At 38.8% G+C, this 21,550-nt stretch overlaps 1 protein-coding gene across 6 annotated transcripts in view; it reads right to left on the bottom strand.

The window, feature by feature from the left end:
- FMN1 (formin 1) overlaps window positions 1-21,550 on the bottom strand; it is a 188,647-nt gene that overhangs the window by 127,642 nt on the left and 39,455 nt on the right. For 3 of the 6 annotated variants that reach the window (XM_032110983.1, XM_032110982.1, XM_032110985.1), the window contains exons 3-4: window positions 19,999-20,174; window positions 8,063-8,180 (exon numbers count right to left, since the gene is read on the bottom strand). In XM_032110983.1, coding sequence (XP_031966874.1) covers window positions 8,063-8,180; window positions 19,999-20,174 — 294 coding nt within the window. Of the gene's footprint in view, window positions 1-8,062; window positions 8,181-10,271; window positions 12,484-19,998; window positions 20,175-21,550 lie in introns of those variants that run through there. The other 3 variants (XM_032110987.1, XM_032110986.1, XM_032110984.1) reach the window with 2 other exon arrangements.

Below are 21,550 nucleotides of genomic sequence, written 5' to 3' on the forward strand. Positions count from 1 at the left end.
TGATCCCGTTTTCAATATTCCCCTTTACTACAGCATTTGTTCCCTCCTCTATTTCTGCATGTAGTTCTCGTCTTTAACCACCAGATGTCAGAACCTACTCACCACAGCTACACCTTTTTTATTACTTTTTATTTATTTTTACAGATGCATTGATGCGACCTTCCAGGCTTTCTCAGGCTACAGTCATAAAACAGCAGCAAATTTTCAGGCTTTTCTTCCAATAAAATTACAAATGAGCAACTTTCAAAATGTAATTTGTTCAGTCTTTGATTGGTTTTTATAAAGCATAACTGCATTTAAGCATCCTTTTATAACTAGGAAATTAAAATTTATTTATGCTCAAAGAAATTCACAAAATTACCTGGTTTTTAGGGATAGGGGATTGGATAAAACAATACTGCATGTTGTTTTAACACACGATTCTAATCCTCCTTCCCTCAACCCCATTCCATCTACTCCTATCTGTCCTCTCTTCTTTACTTCCCATTGCACTTGAACTCTTTTACAGTCCTGTAATTCACTATTTGTAAGGATGCCAATTCCATAGACTGGGAAATGAGGAGACATCCTTCACTTCAACTTAATTTTTGTTTAGTTTTTGGGGTTTTTTGTTTCACTTTTAAGACATGGAAGAACCCTCCAAACCTAAAATTTCAAACATTCTCAGCACCTTAAAGATTCTGGTACAGTGAAAATATGATAGATGTGAGAAAAAGAGACAAATGAAGAGGGACTTGTGGAAAACAGCCCAAAACAAGCCAATAGTCCAGTATCTAAATACTGTCCAGATATTGAGATAATAGAGAGGACATCAGAGTAAACTTACTACAGGACATGAAGTATCTTCACAATATCCACTGAATTCCCCAAGAATAATAGAAATATATCCACAGAAAACCAGCTTCCTAAGGAAAACCAGCACCCCCTTGACGGCCCATTATGGAAATGAGGAAAATAGTTACTCCTCTTTCTGACTGCAACGCAGTATAAAGCACTACTCAGAAGCAGTCACCTGAGTAACTTATCTGCCTGGCCATTCCTCAGCTGTGAGGGGTTACAGTTACAGTTCATTTACCTAATAGCAGAAATGAATAGTTTCACTTGTCATTTCACCCTCCCAGAAAGGCAACATGACAAGTGCTGCTGCTGGGGACATTCAATATTAATTCTTTCTCAATAAACATCCAACTTTGTAGTTACAAAACCAATCTATTACAGGACCACGTTCACCAATGCTATATGGTAAACAAGTAACACTTTATCAGCAAACACGAGGAACAGATTTATTACAGATTTTCTTTGATGAATTACAGACTCTACCGACTTCATTTAGCACAAATTTAAAACACAAAGTACTTACTCTAGATCTGTAACACCACCACAACCACTGGATGGTGTATACAGTAAGTATACCTTGAGAATGCATGTATACTACACATGCAGTATAGGTGCATACTCAGTCAAACGTGGGTGCATACGTGGGTGAATGTAGGCACAATACACATCCACACACACAGACACACTGCTTCCCCAGTACAGTCTCAGCAACTCTCAAGTTCAGAACTGCTGTCAAACTTAGAACATCGATATATACAAAACTAAGAAATGCACAATAAATAGGGTTGGGTTTTTTACTGATAAAAGTACATGTCTGCGCCATAGCAGAGGGAGAAAACTTGGCAGGGCTGATATTGAATTCATCGAAGAAGAAAGACAAAGAGCAGTTCTAAATGCAGGTGCAAATTTTCAGAAAGCATCACAACACATGAACAGCGAGACTGGAGAATGGGAAAGGGAATTCAGTAAAACTCAGAGACATTTCTGTTACACAAAGGGCTTCATATATTTTGAAACAGAACCATGGAAAATAAAATACAAAGTCATTCTTCCTGTATACACAATTGCTCTTTCACTGTATTTCAATTATATAACAACAATCGTCTCATAAAACCCTGTGACTATTTTGGGTCTTTGCAACATTAGATTGCTCAGGTCCATAGTGGGGTCTACATTTCAAAATAAAAACTACAGTAAAAGAAATCACACTATTTGCCTTCATTATATTCAGGCAACAGACTAATCTTCCCTCTAGGAAAATAATAAACTCAGAAATCAGCTTTCTACTTTGAGTGGACTGAAGCTGCTCTGTATGTGAATCTTAAGCATGCTGGTATCCATGGCTACACATATGTGCGTATCCAGACAGGGCTTTGGATACTGTAAAATCTGTCCTTGTCAGGCATCTGCTGCAAAACATGCATCCAGACTCAAAAACAATAGGTCTCCTAAAATCACCTTTCTACAGAGAGTACGCATAACAAAAATAAAGCAGGGATTTTTATTTAAAAAATGGAGCATAACTCTTCTTCCCCCTCACCTTGTGAAAATATAAGCTTCAGTGTATGGGAAGGCATGAACATTTTATCACATGGCCTTAGGTACAGACAGTTACCATTCTGTAAGTGTGGGGCTAGTCTGGGGTTTTTTTTAAGATGTTAAATTTAAAAAGTCAGTATTCTTTCCTATTCTGCATCTCTATCTAATGCTAATAGTCTATAAACAGAAAGGGAATTTTATCTGACTGGAAAAATAGGTCAGAATTCTTATCCTAATTTTACAGATGGATAAACTGAAGCTTGGAAAGGTCCCAAATCTTTCCTGAAGCCATTCCAAAAAGCAGCTAAAGGACTGAAAATGGAACACAAACATCTTAACAACAAATATTAATCATCAACAGGTGCCTATCTTTTCGTTCCTGTCTCAAGAGGCACAGTATGAATGACAGTATCACCTGAGGTGGGGAGAGAAAAGCAAAGGATATTTTTGTTGCTTGATTGGTTTTGAGCATGGTTTTCGTTAGTATTTTCAAATTAAATCTTAGCCCACAGCTCTCCAAGATATTTGGAAAAGTGCTGTAGTGATCAGCACATGTACAACCTGTCTGTGGCTGCACAGATTTCCAAGCAGAATTATACCCAATACCTTCTAAATCCATAAAATCATAGCTTTAGCTAGCATAAGTAAGGGAAAAAAATTCATTGTTACTCTAGAACATAATATGGTTACAAAAATCTGGGTTGTAATAAAACCCTCAGCTTCTCCAACACATTCTAGTGTATCTGTCTGATTATGAAACACCAAATAACATGCACCTGTCATGCTGCACAATAAATGCAGTAAAATGTAGTAAAATAATTTACAAAAACTTCATGCACTCTGAGGTCACATCAAATTGATCAGTGACCATTACATCACAAAAGCACTATCTTAAAGCAATGCAAAAGCATTATCTTGAAGCTGTTTGCTATACTGCTGCTTGATCTAATTCACTACAGTAAAATTTATAATAGAATCCCAGAACTAAACCCTGAACACCACAATGAAACCAAATAAACTGAAATTACAAAAAAAAGGTCTTTTTTTTTACTTAGGATAAAACCAACTGTTGGTAGCCACTGTTACAAAAACTTCCTTCAGGACACTTAACAACATCGAGCATTGTCTTTTTTTAAAGACAAACACAAACTGTTCAAGGCCACAAAGGAAGCTTATGTCAAAGAAAGATAAGAAATCATACTCTTATCTTTCATCCTTTTGTGCCAACCATTATGCCTCTCTTTCTCTCACATAAGCTGGTTATTCCCTGCATTTACATCATGGCCATAAAGCTATTTTGCTGCTGGGAACTGAGAGCATAGGAGATCAAAGATTTGATATATATGAGACTTGGCAATAGTGGCAGAGGTTTCTCTGCCACTATTTTGTATTTCGTTCACCACTTACCCAGACATTTTTTGTGTTATAAGAGCTCTGTCAGACACCTCCTGATTTTCTTATTTACCCTGAAAATTGTGCTTACATCACAGACTCTGTTACAGAAAATGTGGCACCATAGAGACACCATTACCTCACTGCAGATTTAAGCCTGATGAACAGACAGACTGGGAAAAAATGAGGTTTTTAAATTTAGTACAGACAGTTGAATTAAAAAGAAAACACTGAATGAGAAAATGAAAAAACCTCACTAAGTGAATTAATGTTTCAAGTGGCTTTTTTTAACGTTTTCTCCAGAAGGAATGTCAATGTACTTCTCCCTCTTACTACTTTTTACATTTCTGTTTTGCTAAGCAAAAGACTAAACTCTCTCTGCTGTATGTAAGAGAACTAGTTTGATCCTGAAGGCTAAAATGGTATTTTTAATAGGAATAGCAGAATCTGTATATCTGTAACACCTTCATGTGAAGACTTATGTTATGTTCTTCAAACATAAGTAGTTTTATGAGCTGCAGAACCCATGTCTAAACTTCTTTTCTTGGACATGTGTCTGCAAGTGCTGACCTAGTCATACACAGTAGCTGAGATATTCATTGTATGTGGATTCAGTGTGATGCAGTATCACAGATTAATTTCTTCAGTATAGACATGAATTTGCCTCCTCTCTCTGGCTAGGTATTTTCACTACACATAATGGCTGGCACATCTACCCTTCTGTCACAATTAATGCTTAAAAATGTGAGAAGTCTCCCTGAGAATTATGGAGGAAAAACAAAAAAAAAAAACCACTTAAAGCAGAGGAACAGAAATTTAGAACCAAAAATATATGCACAGAAATGTCTTTGATTCCATGGAAATTATTTCCATGGAATAACCCTAAATTAAAATATCCTTTTTCTAGTCTTCCAGGACATTAATGTACTACAGACTTTCTGGACTTCAGCTATTTTAGACACACTTCAAAGAAGTTCCAGTTTCTCTAGAGAATCATGCAAGCAGCTTGTGCTAATTACAGAGAGCCAGTTGACAACACAGTCACTTGCTCTGTGGAAACACAGGAATTAAAGAATTAAGAAAACATAAGATAAACCAAAATATTGTAACATCATCCATTCAATTCAAAATTAACAACTCAAGATTCAGATACTGCAGGAGACAATACTAGGAGTGCACAAACAGTTATCAAATGCATGAATAAAACCTGTTGCTCAGTTTTATCCCTAACTTCTTTCACTTCTAATATTCCTAACAGGCCTAGTCAGCCTCACACACGTGTTCCTTGTTATGTCCATTTGCTTTTCAGTTGGTTTCCCACACATCAAGCCAGACTATGAGCCTCAGGAGGGAGTTAGCTACTCCTCCAAGCTGCTATGAGTCATTGTGATGTCTGCTGCGTAAGCCAAATTAAGCCTGAATTTCTTGCTTCCACTAGGCAATAAGAACAATGAGGAAAAACATGACAAGGAGGTGAGAAAAGATCAAAAAGCCAGGAATACTCTCCCTCAATATCCCTGCCTTCCTGTCATAGTTGTCACAGCGCATGGTGATGAAGAAAGTAAATCAAAGACACAGTGTAGAATTGCAAAAGAGATTACTGTATTCCAACTTTCAAGTTCTTCAGTCTTACTTAAATCCTATTTTATCATGACAAATGAAAAAAAAAATCTATGCTACCTCATAAAATATGTACATATTCGTGTACCCTGGTTAGAAGTACAAAGACAAATTTATCCTTGGATTTGAACATATATTTTGTCTAAGCCTAAAATAAAGCTGTGTTAAATGAATACTTACCTAATAATTAATCCTCTTATTATTGTTTTTATATAAATTCCTCTTGTTTTGGTAGATGAAACTCTTGATCACAGAAATCAAAACACCAACATATATTGTTGACTGAAAGCTAATAAAACGAACCACTTTAGCATTTTTTATGGTATAGATACTCATCTGTTCAGGAAACATCAGTGGAGGAAGATTGGAATCATAAACATCCCTGCCACACACAGTTTTTGAACTCCATTCTGAGATCAAGAATTTTTCGTTTGATCTTAGTTGTCTGGACAAGACAATGAAGTAAGAAATAGGGTTTCTGATTGAGACCAGCCAGTTTAAATAAAGAAGATGATTAACTTGCATTACAGCTTGTTTTTAAGAAGCCCACTTATTAAAAGAAGAGGGTCAAGAAGCTGCTAAAGTACTGGTGGCTAGAAGGGAATTTTGGATGTGAAGGGGCATTAGGGGAAATGCCAGTATACACACGCACTTTGAAGGTACCTACTACTGTCAGAGAGAAGATAGTGAATTTTTAAGTTTTGCTATATTGCCACTTTCATATTCATAAAAAACCCCACAAACCCCAGCAATAAGACCAACATTGAATACAAACCCCATTCTTTTAACCTATCATCACTACTCATGAACAGTACTTTGTTTCACTTGTAGAAGACTCTATATATTTATTCCTGTGCATAAAGCTTCAAAACAGTCACCCAGGTCCTCAGAAAAGCCAGCGTAAGTGATCCATCATGTACAACTTACAACTGCTTTCCGGGCATCCGTGAGTAGCTGAAAGAAGCAAACCTACCAATCTCTGAGGCACACCTATAACTTTACTGCAGTCTTAATGTATGTTGCAAACATAGTCTTTGCCTATTTCCTTTAAAAGCACTGCTTAGATCCCCATCCCAGCTGAATCACCAGTGGTTTGTTTTCATTCAAATCCCTCTGCCAGACGCTGGAGCAACTAATGAACTGCAGAATCTGGTCTATAAAAATTTGACTTAGCAAACAAACCATCAACATGTTGATGACAATGCCACCCAAAATATCACAGTAACAAGAGTAACAATTTACATGGGCTCTAAGCCAGTCTGTCTTTCCTATTCAAATTTCAAGAAAGCATGACCTAATTTCTCTACAAGTAGTAGAATCTGGAGCTTTTGTTAATTCAGTTTTCTTTTCTTTCTTTAAGCATATGTTTCACCACAGATTATTACAGTCATTAGAAGCAAAAATATTTATTTAGGTAAAATTAAATATAGCAAGCATATAGCCTATAATAAAAATCTAAGAGTAACATGAACTTGCCAACAGCTGAATACCTGTCCTGGTCATCTAAGTGATAGACTCTCACACTTTAGACCAATCAGATGCACCATAAATTCAATTCTATACATTAAATTCAATTCTATAATGTTGTTTCTGTCAAAACCAAGTTTTCTCAATCTTCCAACAACTTTTACACTTCCAGTATTATTCCCTCTTTACAAAAAAAGAAAGATTAAAGCAGAGAAAACTGGAAAGAGAGGGAGAAAGACTAAGCAACAAAAAGCAGTAAATAGAACAAACAGGAGTACTGTTTCTCATATACAAGGTCAGATGGATACCCAGCGGAATTAGAAAGAACCATACAGCGTTACCCTGAACAATTTCTCACAGCAAAGTAGTATAAAAGCTTTTTCTTTTAAGTTCCACTTAACACTTTTTAGGTGGTATTTTCTAAAATCTGCAGGTACCTGAAGAAGAGATGGTTTATTGTCTTGTGCTTTAATATTTCAGACTGTTCCTCAGTTTATGGTTAATTTCTAAATATCGAGGACTTACTGTTTCATATTCAAGAATATAAATTTGTACCAGAGTTGTGGTGGCTAAAATAATCACTTTCTCCCTCTTAAATATGCTATGTAAATATCAAAATAACAAAAAAACCCCAAGAAGTATTTTTTCTGCGGAAAGCTTATCTGATAATTAGCACTGCACTTTGGACATATCCTTTCAATACCCTTGCACAGGACAATATATGTGGCTAGCTATAGAAGTGACCTGACTGGATATGAGCATTCCTCTGTTCATACACATGTTGCAATAATGGTATTGTTTACATTCTGGACAGTACCCGAAGAAAATCTCCAGCCAGACCAGAGTTCAGCAGGGAGCTGCCCCCTGCACCAAGGCATCAGAAAAGGCAGTCATGTTGCCACATGTTCACTAATCTGTCACTCACTTGAACAGAATCCCACTGGAAATGGATAACTTAATTTACCAGAAAAACCCACTCCTTTCCTCACAAATTTGTACAGGCAAGTTTGTAGTTTCCAACACGTATTTAGCCATTTACATTTAAAAATCAGATGCTGAATTAAAAAGTAGCAGTAAACCACACATAAAAAAAAAAGGTCTGTTTTTTCAGATAAGAAAATACTGTGACTTATCACCATCTCTGTATTAAACAAGATTAAAAATGTCAGAAACTAATTTCAGTAAATGCTTCGCCCCTTTGTTTTACCTGCTTCTGTGTACTTTAATCCTACTTTTACTTCTTCATGCTTTGCTTTTGGTGGCGGCCAGACAGTCTGGAGTCTCCCTGGAGTCTTGTCATCTTGCTCTGAGGGACTCAGGTCAGGCTGTTAAAATTACGCAAGAAAAAATTGAAGTCTGCAGTATCAATTGATTCCAAACAACAACTGTCATGCTCAGCTCTACACATGTGCTCCAGAAAGATTATCTGTCTCATTCTACTGACTGAAACAGTGCTCAGGTGGTTGGAAGGGACACAAATAAATCAGTGCAGAAAAATATTTTTGAGGAGGAAAGTAGCATCATGCATGTGACATGCAATGATTAGTTGAAACTGTTCACATCACTGTGGAGAGCTGTCTATGCTTTGGTGAACCACCGAGGTGGTCATGAATGTTATGTTTTTTTCCTGTGTCTTTACTCCAGAGTGAAAAGACCCATCTGTGCTCCTCTTACAAGTAAACATTAGAGCAATTCACCTAAGACATCATTTGACAATATAATTTTCTGGAAGCAGAGCTAGTTTATGAAATTCCTGCCCCACCCCCCGCAGATTGCTCAGTCCACATACCAGGTAATACTGCCACATCAAAGTAATGCTGCAGCTGTTAATGGGACCGCACTGTCAACTGGAATGCCAAAGTAACTCTTTAAATGGGGAAGGGGTGGAGGGGGAATGACCCACTAAACAAGTATTCTTATAGAGGGATTTTTTTTGTGTGTGTTTTTTTAGATCTCCAATATTTCTGTAGTCTGACTTACAACATGTTACTACAAGTAATTGCATAGACACAAGTGCGACAACAGTGAAACACTATATGGAAATGGCCCCGTGAATGGCCCACAGGAGGAAGGGAAAGACTAGACCCTTGGACTCTGGCTTTGCCCTAAGAAAATACCGATTTGCACTAGACCGGACACTAAGCAGACATTTATAAAAGCCACTCCTGCTGAGTCCTGTGCCTCCGCCCTCCCTGTGTGTGATGAGAGCTTCCCAGAGAGGTTTGCTGTGAGCCACACGAACGCTGACGCCAGCACAGCGACTGGGGTAAGCAGGAAGGAGCACGTCAGGAATGGGAAGGGCACACACAGGCTGCAATTGCTGTACATGCCACAGCCAATGAATACCTGTTTTCTCATCCCCAGAGGTAATTTACTACAAACTGGTATTATCAGTCTACCCAAGTGTTAGCCAAGATTTTTTACAGGTTTTTTTATATTATGCAAGAATAAAACATTTAAAGAGAGTATAACCAACACAGAAAATCAACTTAAGTAGCTTCAGGTTTAAGGCCCAATCCTGAAAATTGAATTATTCAGGTAACTCCCCCTTCAGCCAACAATACTCTCCTGGGCTGATTACGTCTGCCAAAGATGTGATGGAAGAAGTTTGAGTTGGGGGAATGCCAACCAAAAGGTTACTCATTTAATTAAAGAGTTCAAATCACATTCAAAGTAATTTATGATTGTATAAAAACTTTGCATTGATTTTTTTTTTCTTAGAAACATACTAACCACATCTCCATATGCCTAAGAGCATTAATGCTGCAAACACTTATATTAATAAAAAACTTGAGTTGTCTAATTTAAATCACTAACTTACACCTGGATAAGTTTAAATGCTTATCAATATTGGAAAAGCCAGTTATATGCATGTAAACAAGAAAGAAAAATTACTTCAGGTTCCATGTCCTCAACAAACTGAGCTGAAAATCACCCACAACTTCTTTTATCAATTCTTATCATAAAATTATTCCTACAGGTAAAATGAAATATTAGTTTTTAAAATAAATTCCTCAATGAAAGAAAACAGAGTAAGATTGAGAAATTATTAAATAATATTACAGTAAATATCTGCAGCATCAAACTGCTTTAAAGCTGTAATTAACATATGGAGAACTGTTATGTAGATATCTTTTAAAATCAGAAGCTGATTTTTAAGTTCTCACATCTAATTGAGAGGCTTTTACTGTCACCATCAGTTGTGGCCAAATTCTGCTACAATGGCAGATGATCAAAAATTTTGACAAACAAGCCCCAGGATTTCCTCAGCTGGAAATCCAAAATTTGAGATTGCCAGAAGAAGAGACCAATTCTGACATTTTGATCTTAAGTCCCCACCAATAATATTTAAACAAGACATTATTTTCTTATCCTTCCACTTCCAGATCTTAGGAAGAAAAAGTAATTCAACCTACAGATTTGTCTGATGGTCCATCCCCAGGTTTTGATTTTGACCTTTCAAATACAGCTTTCAAGGACTCTTTTTCATTTCTCATTTTGCGTTTTAGGGCTTCCAGCTCTGAAGGATCTGCAGTTGTTTCTTTCTTGGGAGGCCGTGTGAATAAAGCTTTAAAGGCATCCAGTGCAGATTCAGCAGGGCTTGATTTTATCTCCTCAGAGGGAAATCGTAGCTCTCTTTTGCTGGAGGCTTTGTTCTCCTGAGCTTCATCACTGTCCTCGGTCTCCCCAGATCCCTCACCAGAGTCCTCAGTTCTATCTTCATTCTTGGAGACGTCTATGTTTAACAAGTGCGAGAGTTGTTCTAGGAAAGTGGGATTTGCTTTAGGTTCAGATGATTTTTTTTTATTGGTCAAACCTGATGCAATACTGGATTTCTTAACAGGCTGTCGTAATTTAAGCACAGCTAAATCATTCTCCCTTGGTTTAATTTCTGTAACAGTTTCCCCATCTTCTGTGGTTAGTCCCTTTTTCCTCACACGTAGTCCACTAAAGAAAGCAGGCAGCTGGAAAGTCTTTTCAGCCAGTGCTGTTTTTTGGAGTGATATATTATCAGCTGAAGGTCTTTGTTCTTCATCTGAAAGTTCTTGAGGGCATTCCCCTGTAGCAAGAAAACGAGTAAATTGCTCATCCATTAACATTTTGTCTTTTCTATTGGAATCATACTCTAGAATACCATCCAGTTCTTTTGGGAACTGCTTAGAGAATGGTGGGTGTAACTCAATGTCATCTGTATACACAGTGTCACCACTGTTGCTGTGCCCTTCTGATTCTGACTCTTCCTTATTTTGACTGCTATTGTCCAAGGCCTCAGCAGACAAAGCAGCATTTTTTAGCCCGTATTTGCTTGCACTGTTCTCATCGGTGTCTAGATCCTTATTCTCCGTGTCCGATTCTGTGTCACTTGTTGTATGAACCAAAGTACCTTGTACAAGAATAGCATCCTTGTCATCACTGTCCAGTTCAGACAAAGAAGTCTGAACAAACCTCAGATGCTGAAGAAGTGATTCGTTTTGGTCAGCTAACTCCAGCTCCAGGCCTGCTTGCCTGCCAGACATTGGGTCAGCTTGGCCACTGGTACTATTCACACTGTGCTGATTTTCTGAGTCCGCATTACAACCATTATCATTCCTCTCATGCCAGGTGTTAGCATGAGTATTTATATTGCTGTGCAAAGGTTGAAATGCTTTAAGCACTGTTTCTTCTTCGGGAGCTGTAGATTCAAACTTGGTTGTAAATCCGAACAGTGTTTTCACAGAAAATGTAGTGAGAGAGTCATGGTTGCTTTCTGCTGTGTTCTTCAGGTCTAAAAGCTCACTACAGTCAGGCATCCCATTATGTTCTTCCATGTTGCGTGAAGTAGCGAATAGGTTCCCTTCCAGCCGTGCTGCTGACTGCTGAGCAAACACTCACTGCGTGCATTCAGGCTGCCGGCGCTGCAACAGGCGGCCCGGCCCGCGCAGGCCGCCGGCCCCCCGCGCTCCCGGCCGGGCCGCGCCGCCGCTCCTTCCGCCCCGGCCGTCGGGGCTCCCCGCTCCGCCAAGGGAGAAGCAGAACGACCCACCGTAAAAAAAAGTTCTCGGCAGCGTCTGGAACTTGTTCCCTCGCACAAGAGGGGTTTGTCACAGCACTAACCTCGGCTGGAGCCTCGGCCAAGGGTCCCCCCGGGGCTCCGCGCCCCGACGGGCTGCGCGCCCCCGGCTCCCGGCGCGCCGAGCCCGCAGCGCCCGGCAGCTACAGCAGCCGCCCCGCCGGGCCGAGCGCGCCGCGGCTGCTCCCTACTTCCTTGTCCCGGTGCGCCAGCGCTGGGTGGTTTTCAGCAGAAAATTCCTGACGGATTCCTTTGCACAGTCTTTCCACTCGGATAAAGAACTTCTTTTGTAAATCCATAATCGCCAAAAAAAGTCAAATGGAAACCCGAGCTAACGACTCTGAAGTTTCCTGTGCCCCCTCCAGAAGCCCTTGCAGAACCCCCAGTGCCCGGCCGGGCAGAGCCAACTCGGGTGAGCGCCCTTGAAGCCGAGGAAAGTAGGAAAAAAAGAGACTCTCTTCCGATTTGCTGGAGGTTTCATCTGGAATGCAGATTTCAGCCTCCAGGGCCATGAACAAAAACCAACGAGACTGGTTTCATATTACCACTGTCCTCGCTCTGCACAGCTCCTGCTGAGAGGTGCACACAGGTACTTATCAGAGACTCCGGCCGCGCCCAGGGACCGGGAGCGCTGGGCGGCGGAGAGCGGCCAGCGCCCAGGAGGGCCAAATTAACTGTTTAGAAATCAGACAGCCTTGTCCATCTGCACGGCACCAGCCTTGGATCGTTCCGAACCAGAACAATCTCTGTTGACATATTCTGTGATAATTTTCATAGACTGTACTGCTATATGTGTGAGATTTACTTAGTTGATACAAACAAAAACACTTGAAGGAAATCTACAAAACTCTCTAACTGAACCTATGATACTATATATTTTTCTTATCAATACTTATAGAGAAAGTTCAAAATACTCCTAAGCATTATTGATATGCAGAAAGTCAGTAACATTTGGGTCAGGTTTCCATCGCAAGTCTCCACTTTCACTATTTTTTTGTGTTTGTTTGTTTTTTTGGAACTACAGAGACTGCAAACCTTCAGGATTTTATATTCTTCTCATTCCCAGGCCTTTAAGAATTTTTTTTAATCAAATTTCCACATGGGTACCTCAGAAATTAAGGATACCTTTCTTTGATTTGCACCCAAGTTAAAGGGTCATTCTACAGTCAGCCATTTAGCTGTGACGAGTAATCTTAAGCAAGCAACATGGGGAAAGCTGTCCTTCACAGGGCAATCAGCTGCAGATCACACTGCTGTATGTGATTACCAAGAAACATCTACTAAAAAGCTGAGTATTACAGACAACAAGCACCAACAAAGTATCCCAACATCTACTAAAAAGCTGAGTATTACAGACAACAAGCAACAACAAAGTATCCCAACATCTACTAAAAAGCTGAGTATTACAGACAACAAGCAACAACAAAGTATCCCAATATCTATTAAAAAGCTGAGTATTACAGACAACAAGCAACAACAAAGTATCCCAACACATTTAGCTTTTGGGTTAATGTTTAAAAATGTAAACTGTACAAAAAGCATTTGTTTGCCTTTTCAACATATTATAAAACATCATAAACTCAACAGCAAATGCCATTGGTATCTCCTGCAGGGACTAAGTTTCCTGAAAATCAGATTGTAATACTAAGGGCTTAGATGAAGCTTACAGACACCTTTTCAATTACAGGGTTGCCTGCATACCTATAGACAAAGGGCATTGGAAACCTTCCCAACTTTATCTGTGATTTAACACACAGCAATGTCTTCTGCCCTGCTGCCTGGCATTTCCTTAGCAAGCTCCAGACTTGCTTCTCCGCTATGCTTAATCATCAGGTGCCAAGGTCAGAAACAACTGATGGATCATGGCTCCCCTGGTTTCTAGGCTTGATATAGATTAATATCACAAAAGGAAGCTCTACATAAAGAAACAAGACACAGAGTCCTTATCACTCCCTATGCCAACCTATTCTTATAATACCAGGATTTACAAAACAGGTGCAAGGAAGCTACCTCAGCACTGGTGATTTCCCCCAAGACAAAATTTCTTGAAGGCAAATCTAAAGCAATTCTAAATTCCATTTTATGGCAAAATAAATGGCGCAAAGTGACAATACTGAACCAAAGTTTTCTACATGTAAATGCACATCTATTTTTATGTTCAATTACATGATTAATTGGTCATTGTTCTGATAAATTGTATGGTTATGTCTTGCTTATTTATGTATGTGCCTACTTATTTGGGGTTTGGTTAACTTATGATGGATAAACATTAAATCATATTTTCAAGAATAGTTTTGTTAGTCACTAACAAAAAATGTACCTATATGAACAACTTCATGATGCCTTTTAAACTAAACATACTGATTCAGATTATGCCAAAATATTTATTCATCTGTTTATATCAGCAACAACCCACACTTAGAATAAAACTTCCCTGTAATAAAAAAGCTGTAACAATCCTATAAAATAGGTTAGTGATTACAGCCACTATTTAACTATTTAAGATTTTAATGGACTTCGGAAAAGTTTAGTTTAAAAGTGGACTTAAAACAGGAATCTCATACTTCATGTGTAAACAACATCCCAACAAAATTTAGGAGACCAGGACCAAATTAGTAGTGAAAAGGATGGTGCTTTGAGTGTCAGGCTGAAGTTATACAATATATGGAGTTGCTAGAAATCCCAAAGTTGAAAAGTGAGTAATTAAAAATCCAGAAGCAGAAATATACCCTATAAAACCAGAGGTAATCTCACAAGCTTGCAGAAAATACTGCTTTATATGTACCTGTTTTTGTAATAAACTCTAGGAAGTGTGGAGAAACTTTCAAGCTTTTAGAGCTCTAGGATGAACAAGGAAACTCATCTCTATATATATGCCTGGAGAAATGGCCAAAAAACTGAGTCAGTGTAATGAGTGAGTAAGCCAGTCTCTCAGATTCTCCACACAGTCCATAAACTCCCAGCCTAAAGTAAGGTTTTTGTAAAGACCTGCTTCTCACATTCTGATTATCAGCCCAGTGGAGAGTCCTTTGTTGAGAGACTCAATAGCTGATAATGAAAGACATATTGGTTACTTACTCAACAGAGTGTTTCTGGATAAAATACATACATCAATACTTTTTATATTAAAAAGACGTCATCATTGTGATGTAAAATGAGATGGAGCCAGTTTGTTGGCTGAAGTTTTTTAATGCTGGCTGAATCTATCTCATAAGGAAAGTCTTTCTGAACAGGCTGTAACACTGCATCTAAAGGAACAACTTCAAAATCTCTAGAAAAAATCAGTTATGATTATGTTACAAGCCTCTTTTCTTAATAAAACTGACAACTCTCTGGTGCTCCAGAAAAGCCCTAAAACCTGTTACAGCAACTTTCAAGGCAGTCAATGCACTAATTATACAAAAGGACAACCATTCCTTACAGTTTAAAGCACATTTAATAATCCACACCCTTTCTGACCTACATTTAATCACAGACAGAAGTCACACCTACAACTCACTCTAGTTCTGTTCTTGAAATGTGTAAGAGCTCACCTGAAGTAGGTTTTAAAACTAGCTTTGAAGAAAACACACATTAAGCTGGAATGAAGTCATCTAATTTCTACCACTATCATATGGCAGAGCTCAACACTTCCTGACTCCATATCTATTCAGATTGCCTTTTCAGATTACTGTAATAACAAACTGGATAAACATGAACAGGACAGAAAGACACATTCTACAAAACACCAAGGTTGCTAAACTGAAAACAAACGTTCTACTGCTTTTTCAAAATAAAGAACCTCAAATCTAGAAAAGTTTGCCTAACTTGTTGAAAATAGTCATAGAATCAAATATGCACCGTGTCAGACTTCAGAAGAGCCTTGAGAAGCAGCAGGCTCTGTTTGTAGCTTGGGTGGCTTGAACTGATCTAAAGTTCAGCTGACACAGTCCGCCCTCTGCCCTGTCCTCAGCCTAACTTTTACTGCACAGATTGAGAATGGTTTTAACATTGCCCTGCTCTCCTGTTTGTCTCTCCTGCTGATTACCTCATTTTATACTTAGTATTTTAACTGTTTAAATGCTCTAAAATAGGAAAGGCAGGAAAGATGGAAGAAAACCTGTAAGGCCTTGATTTTCATCATTATTCTCAGCCTTGTTACCTCACTTAAGACCATTATGTGAGCAGCTTTCCTGAGTTTTGAGGGATCTGGGTATCACCAACATAATTGCTTTGAACTTAAGTAATTGATTTTAGATGTAGCAGCAGAAACATAGATACGGTAATTCTTACCAGAATTCAGCAATACATGTTAACAGAATGTGTGGACACCAGACACATTTGGTGTAAGGGTCTGTATAAATACATCTATAAATGCAAAGTGTTTTTGAACATCGTCATCTAAATTCTGATTGACATGAAGATATGGACTACTTTAGAGAATTTGAAAAAACACTGTAATAGCTATATGGTTATAAAACCAGAAAGCACATTAAGAAACTCAGTTTACTATTTTGAAGGAGTGCATACTGTATACTGCATCAACAAATGTATGGAATATTAGCCTGTAAAACCTATCACATGAAAAAGCAATGGTAGATCTGAGACAGAGCTTCTAGAAAGATGTATTGGCTGATCTGGTTAATATGAGCAGACATACAAGTACCAAAGGGAACAGAAGATCACTATAAACTTCGTAAGTAAACGAAGTGAGATCTTTGTACATTAAGGCACAAAGGCTGGCACTTAGTGTTACAAAGAATGACGATGAATTTTTAATCCTTTTCCTCTTCTAGTTTACTCTCTTTTCATCTTCTTTTCATTTCAACAGGCCTTTTGCTCCCCATCTACAGTGTGATACAGCAGTTTAAAGATTAAACAAAAGCTTTATAAAATAAAATTCACAGTTACATTTATTTACCATAATTTCTTAAATAATTACTAGCTATTAATTGCAATTTTAGCAGCATTTTCACATCTCACTTTTAAAAAAAGCATGTGCTTTTTTAAAATCTGAGATGAAATGCTGTATAGAAAATAGGGTGGAGCTTCATTTCTATTTTGTTTCATTACCTTCCATATCTCTGTATCTTCTCCATGTCTAAGGTTTAAAATCTAATGCAGGATCTTTTTCCATGCTTCTGGTGTAGATTGTGCATTCAAAATTTCCGTCAGAGCCGAATTCATTCACCCTCTCTCTCATCTACATTATCTACCTTCTTCCAACTAACAGAAACATAGAAACATCTTTTCAATAACATCATGGACAAGCTGGAGAAGTGGGCCAATGGGGATATTATGAGGTTAAACATGACCAAGTGCTGCTGCTGCACCTGGTTCAGGGCAAACTCCCATTATCAACACGGGCTGGGGATGAACACATCGAGAGCAGCCCTGCCCAGAAGGACTTGGGGGTGCTGCTGGGTGAGAGGCTGGACATGACCCAGCCGTGTGCACTCCCAGCCCCGAGAGCCAATGGTGTCCTGGGCTGCATCCAGAGCAGCATGGGCAGCAGGGAGAGGGAGGGGATTCTGCCCCTCTGCTCTGCTCTGGTGAGACCCCACCTGCAGTGCTGCATCCAGCTCTAGGGTCCCAGCACAGGAAGGACATGGACCTGCTGGAGTGAGTCCAGAGGAGGGCCTTGAAGATGATCAGAGGGATGGAGAACCTCTCCTGTGAAGACAGGCTGAGAGAGTTGGGGTTGTTCAGCCTGGAGAAGAAAAGGGTCCAGGGAGACCTTACAGCACATTTCAGCACCTGAAGGGAGCTACAAGAAAGATGGAGAGGGACTTTTACAAGGGCCTGTATTGCTAGGACAAGGGATAATGGCTTCAAACTGAAAGAGAGTAGGTTTAGATTAGATAGTAGGAATAAATTCCTTGCTTGTGATGGTGGTGAGGCTCTGGAACAGGCTGCTCAGGGAAGATCTGGATGCCCCATCCCTGGAAGTGTTCAAGGTCAGGTTGGATGGGGCCCTGTGCAACCTGCTCTAGTGAAAGATGTCCCTGCTCATGGCAGGGGAGTTGTAATTAGATGATTCGTAATGTTCCTTCCAACCCAAACCATTCCATGATTCCATAAGCAAACACTATATATGCACATGCACAATTATATTACACATTAATGTTAGGGTGCTCCTAATCCAGAGCAAGCACAGCTATTTAATAAATAGCTTTGTTTTTCATATTGTTATTATTATGAATATAAGTGCATTTTAAAACAATAGTGCCAAACTTTTGATCAGTCAGGCTAAATGTTTTCTTCTAATAGCAGAAAAGGGCCATAGATAACATGACTGGGTGTAGTGCAACTGTGGGTAAATAAATTGGTCTATTTTAGATGCTGTTTCCTCAGAACATGATCTTAGCTTCAGAATTGCTCTCCAGACACTGGCCCACCACAGTTGTCTTGTGGTCCAGTCTGATGACTGCACAGGGAAGACAATATCTGGGCGTGACATCCCATTCTGAAGAGTAAGGGAACACCCAAGGGTTGCTGCCATCAGAGCAACTCATGCAGCCTGGTTTTGGCCACTATCTTTCCTACAGGCTGCTTCTAGCAGTGCTGCAGTCCAAACAGATTCTGATGGCAGCAACTGCTGCAGCAGCCTTCTCACTACCATTCTTTTGGCAACTCCTCCTTCAATCCCATGGACTCACCTTCAAGAACAAAAATAGTCTTGGAGATACAAGGGGTCTGTAATTCAACCCAAAGTCCTGTTCTGAAAGAGAGTCACAGGGAGTGAGCTTCATGATAAAGTGTCTTGGTGGGTCCCTAGCAGTCAGCCCATGTTGAGCACCCTTTTTTATATCGAAATTAAACACTTTTGTTCTGAGTATTTTAAAAAGAGTGGAATAAATATTCCTCCTTGCTAACTACAACAAACGGAAATAATTTAATTTTTTCATAATGCAATTAATTAGATTTTTACACATGTTTCTTAAAAACAAAAGTAAGAAATATGGAAACTGCTTACTAATCTCAGATATCTCTTATGTTACACAAAATGTTGTTCTTAAATGGCCTTTAATTTGTAACTTCTCCTGTTCTATACAAGGACTTCATAAATGTAGACAAAGAATCCTTATGGACTATATACTTCCTGTTGTAGTATATATTTCTAGCAGTGATAACAGCTATGTCACAGTTCCTCTCAATCCAGTTATTTGTTTTCATCTCAACAATTTATTACAAGGATAAACCTGTACCTTCACACTGGTACAAGAATATTCTAAATAATTATCTTAAGAAAAGAAAGTTAGGACAAGAAATAAATTTTATAACAAGCTCAAGAGAATACCATCGGTGACTGTAGGCATTAAAATGCATTTTAAGTGTACTTCTAAGTAACTTTTTGTATTTCCACCAATAGATGTCACTCTTACACAAATTTGTCTTAGTGTTTCTTTGCACAAACTGTTTATGTAATCTAGTCTTTAAAGCAATTTCTTTCAATCATTCAATCCTTTCCATGTTTCTTCCCTCTTCTTCTACATTCTGTTCCCTTCTCCCTCCAATTTGAAAACTACTGCCAAAACATGTCTCTGTAGGCTGCTTACTGCTCACCCTTGGGAGCATGTCAGTATTTCCAGCTGCATTAAGCTGGCCTGACATTGTGATTAACTCCGCTTGCCCTCTGAAGCTTCAGTGCTTTATATCCCAGGAAGTTACAAAACTTCTCCTGTCAAACTCATGGCCAGTCTGACTCCAGTGCCAGTTCTGCTTCTCCAAAACCCTGAGAAGCAGCAGCATGGCTCCCAGCGCTTGGGTTGCGCACATGCACACGTGCACACACAGCTTGCTCCTGCAATGCATTTACAGGAAGCAACTAATTTAAACTAAACACCCATCAAGATTTTAGAAATGGCACATTGTGTATCTTCATCTATTTATATAATTTCAAAAATTTTCTGTATGCATTGCTCTCAGCAGCACAAAGACACATGGACTCACAGACCATCTGGAAAACTGTATCCTGCCCAAAACTTTGCAGTTCGTCAGATATTTTGGAACACGGTTTTAGACTGACCCAAAATAAACGCATACCAAAAATGTAATTGTATATAATAAATGCCTGTTGAAATCCAATATAGCATGAATACAGTCCTACTCACATTCAGTTCCAGGCTCAGATGCAACACATTTCTGTTGATCTTCTCTTTCTCACTTGAATGAGGAAACGAGTTTGAGTGCCCCAGTCTGCAATCCAGAACCCACGTATCTTCATCTCTGTTTGCCACATCCAAATTAGTCAGCCGTTCAATGAAGTCATCCTTTAAAGCAGACTCTGCTGGAAGGCCCAAATGAAATGAACTTAAATTAAATTAAATTAAATAATTCTGTAATGCATCTGCACATAATCCCTGCACACAAAAAGTCCTATATCTTTTTGAAACTCTGGTACACACTACCACCAACATGTGCACTTACAGTTCTTCTGTTTGTTTAAAACAAAACTGAATGGTATAAAGGGGATAAAAACTTCGTTTTCACTCAGAAAAAATCTTTCTGTCCTTAGATTTTGTGGGTCAGATCTAGCATAAAAAAAAAAGTGGGCTGCTTGTCTTTCCCCCATACACAGACACAGACTGTGTGTAAGATGCTTGCCTCTGCCAAGGCACTGTTAACTGGTCATCCTAAATGTGCTCATCACACACACATTTCAGAGGTAGGTGTGAAGTATAAAACTTCCCTAAGAAAGCTCCACACACTAATTTGATAAACTTTTTGACATTGGCTAAACACAGCCTTAGTGGGGACCGTGCCAATCCACATTAGTCCTTTACACCAAGTGCATAAAAAGCAGATCTTTTTATGATCTTTAAATCAGAAGTGATGCTTAAGATTTTACCTTTCTCTAGTAACCTTAAAACAGAGTATCAACCTGGTTTTGGAACGGTTTAGGTACAAACAGCCATGGATTTAAGGGGAGAGGTAAGAACAAAACCTGTTAACCAAGGAGGTACTTGTCTATGTCATGCATTGCAACCACTCAGCACTCTCCATCCTGTTCATAGCATTGCTGGTTTATTAGACCCCCAAAAAATGTATATTTCTTCATGATAGCTTCCACTTTAGCAATGAGAAAACCAATGAATTCCATGAAGTTAGTGTGCCCTCTGAAGTGTAATGTCATACGTAAGATACAGAACACCTCTTTTTATATTCTGTAAGATATATACACTCTTTCACAGACACATCCATCTTGGATCATTTTACTGGAAGCTTCAGATATTAGCACAGTTCCTGGCTGCTGCATATCATAGCTTAGCATTATAAAAGAAACCCTGAAAGTGTTCAAGGCCAGATTTGATGGAGCTCCAAGAACCTGGTCTAGGGAAATATATCCCTGTCCATGACATGGGGATTGGAACTAGATAATCTTTATGGTTCTGTTCAGTCCAGGCCTTTTCTGATTCTAGTAATGGCACTTACAATTTTGTAATTTTTAGAAGTTTTTGGTTTTTTCTTTTTTCCCTAACTTTAAAAGACCATATTAAGAAAAGAGGCACTAGGATCAGAATCTGTATAAATGGTTGCTTAAATAAAGGCTGATTTTCAAACTTTCTGATAGCTTCCAGTCCTAAATAATTTAGGTGCCACACCTAAATTAATTATAAGCATAGTAAAGTAAAATACTTGATAAAATGGCCAATGATCCAAATT

This window comes from Corvus moneduloides, chromosome 6 (assembly GCF_009650955.1).
Source record: "Corvus moneduloides isolate bCorMon1 chromosome 6, bCorMon1.pri, whole genome shotgun sequence".
In the NCBI taxonomy this organism is placed as follows: Eukaryota; Metazoa; Chordata; class Aves; order Passeriformes; family Corvidae; genus Corvus; species Corvus moneduloides.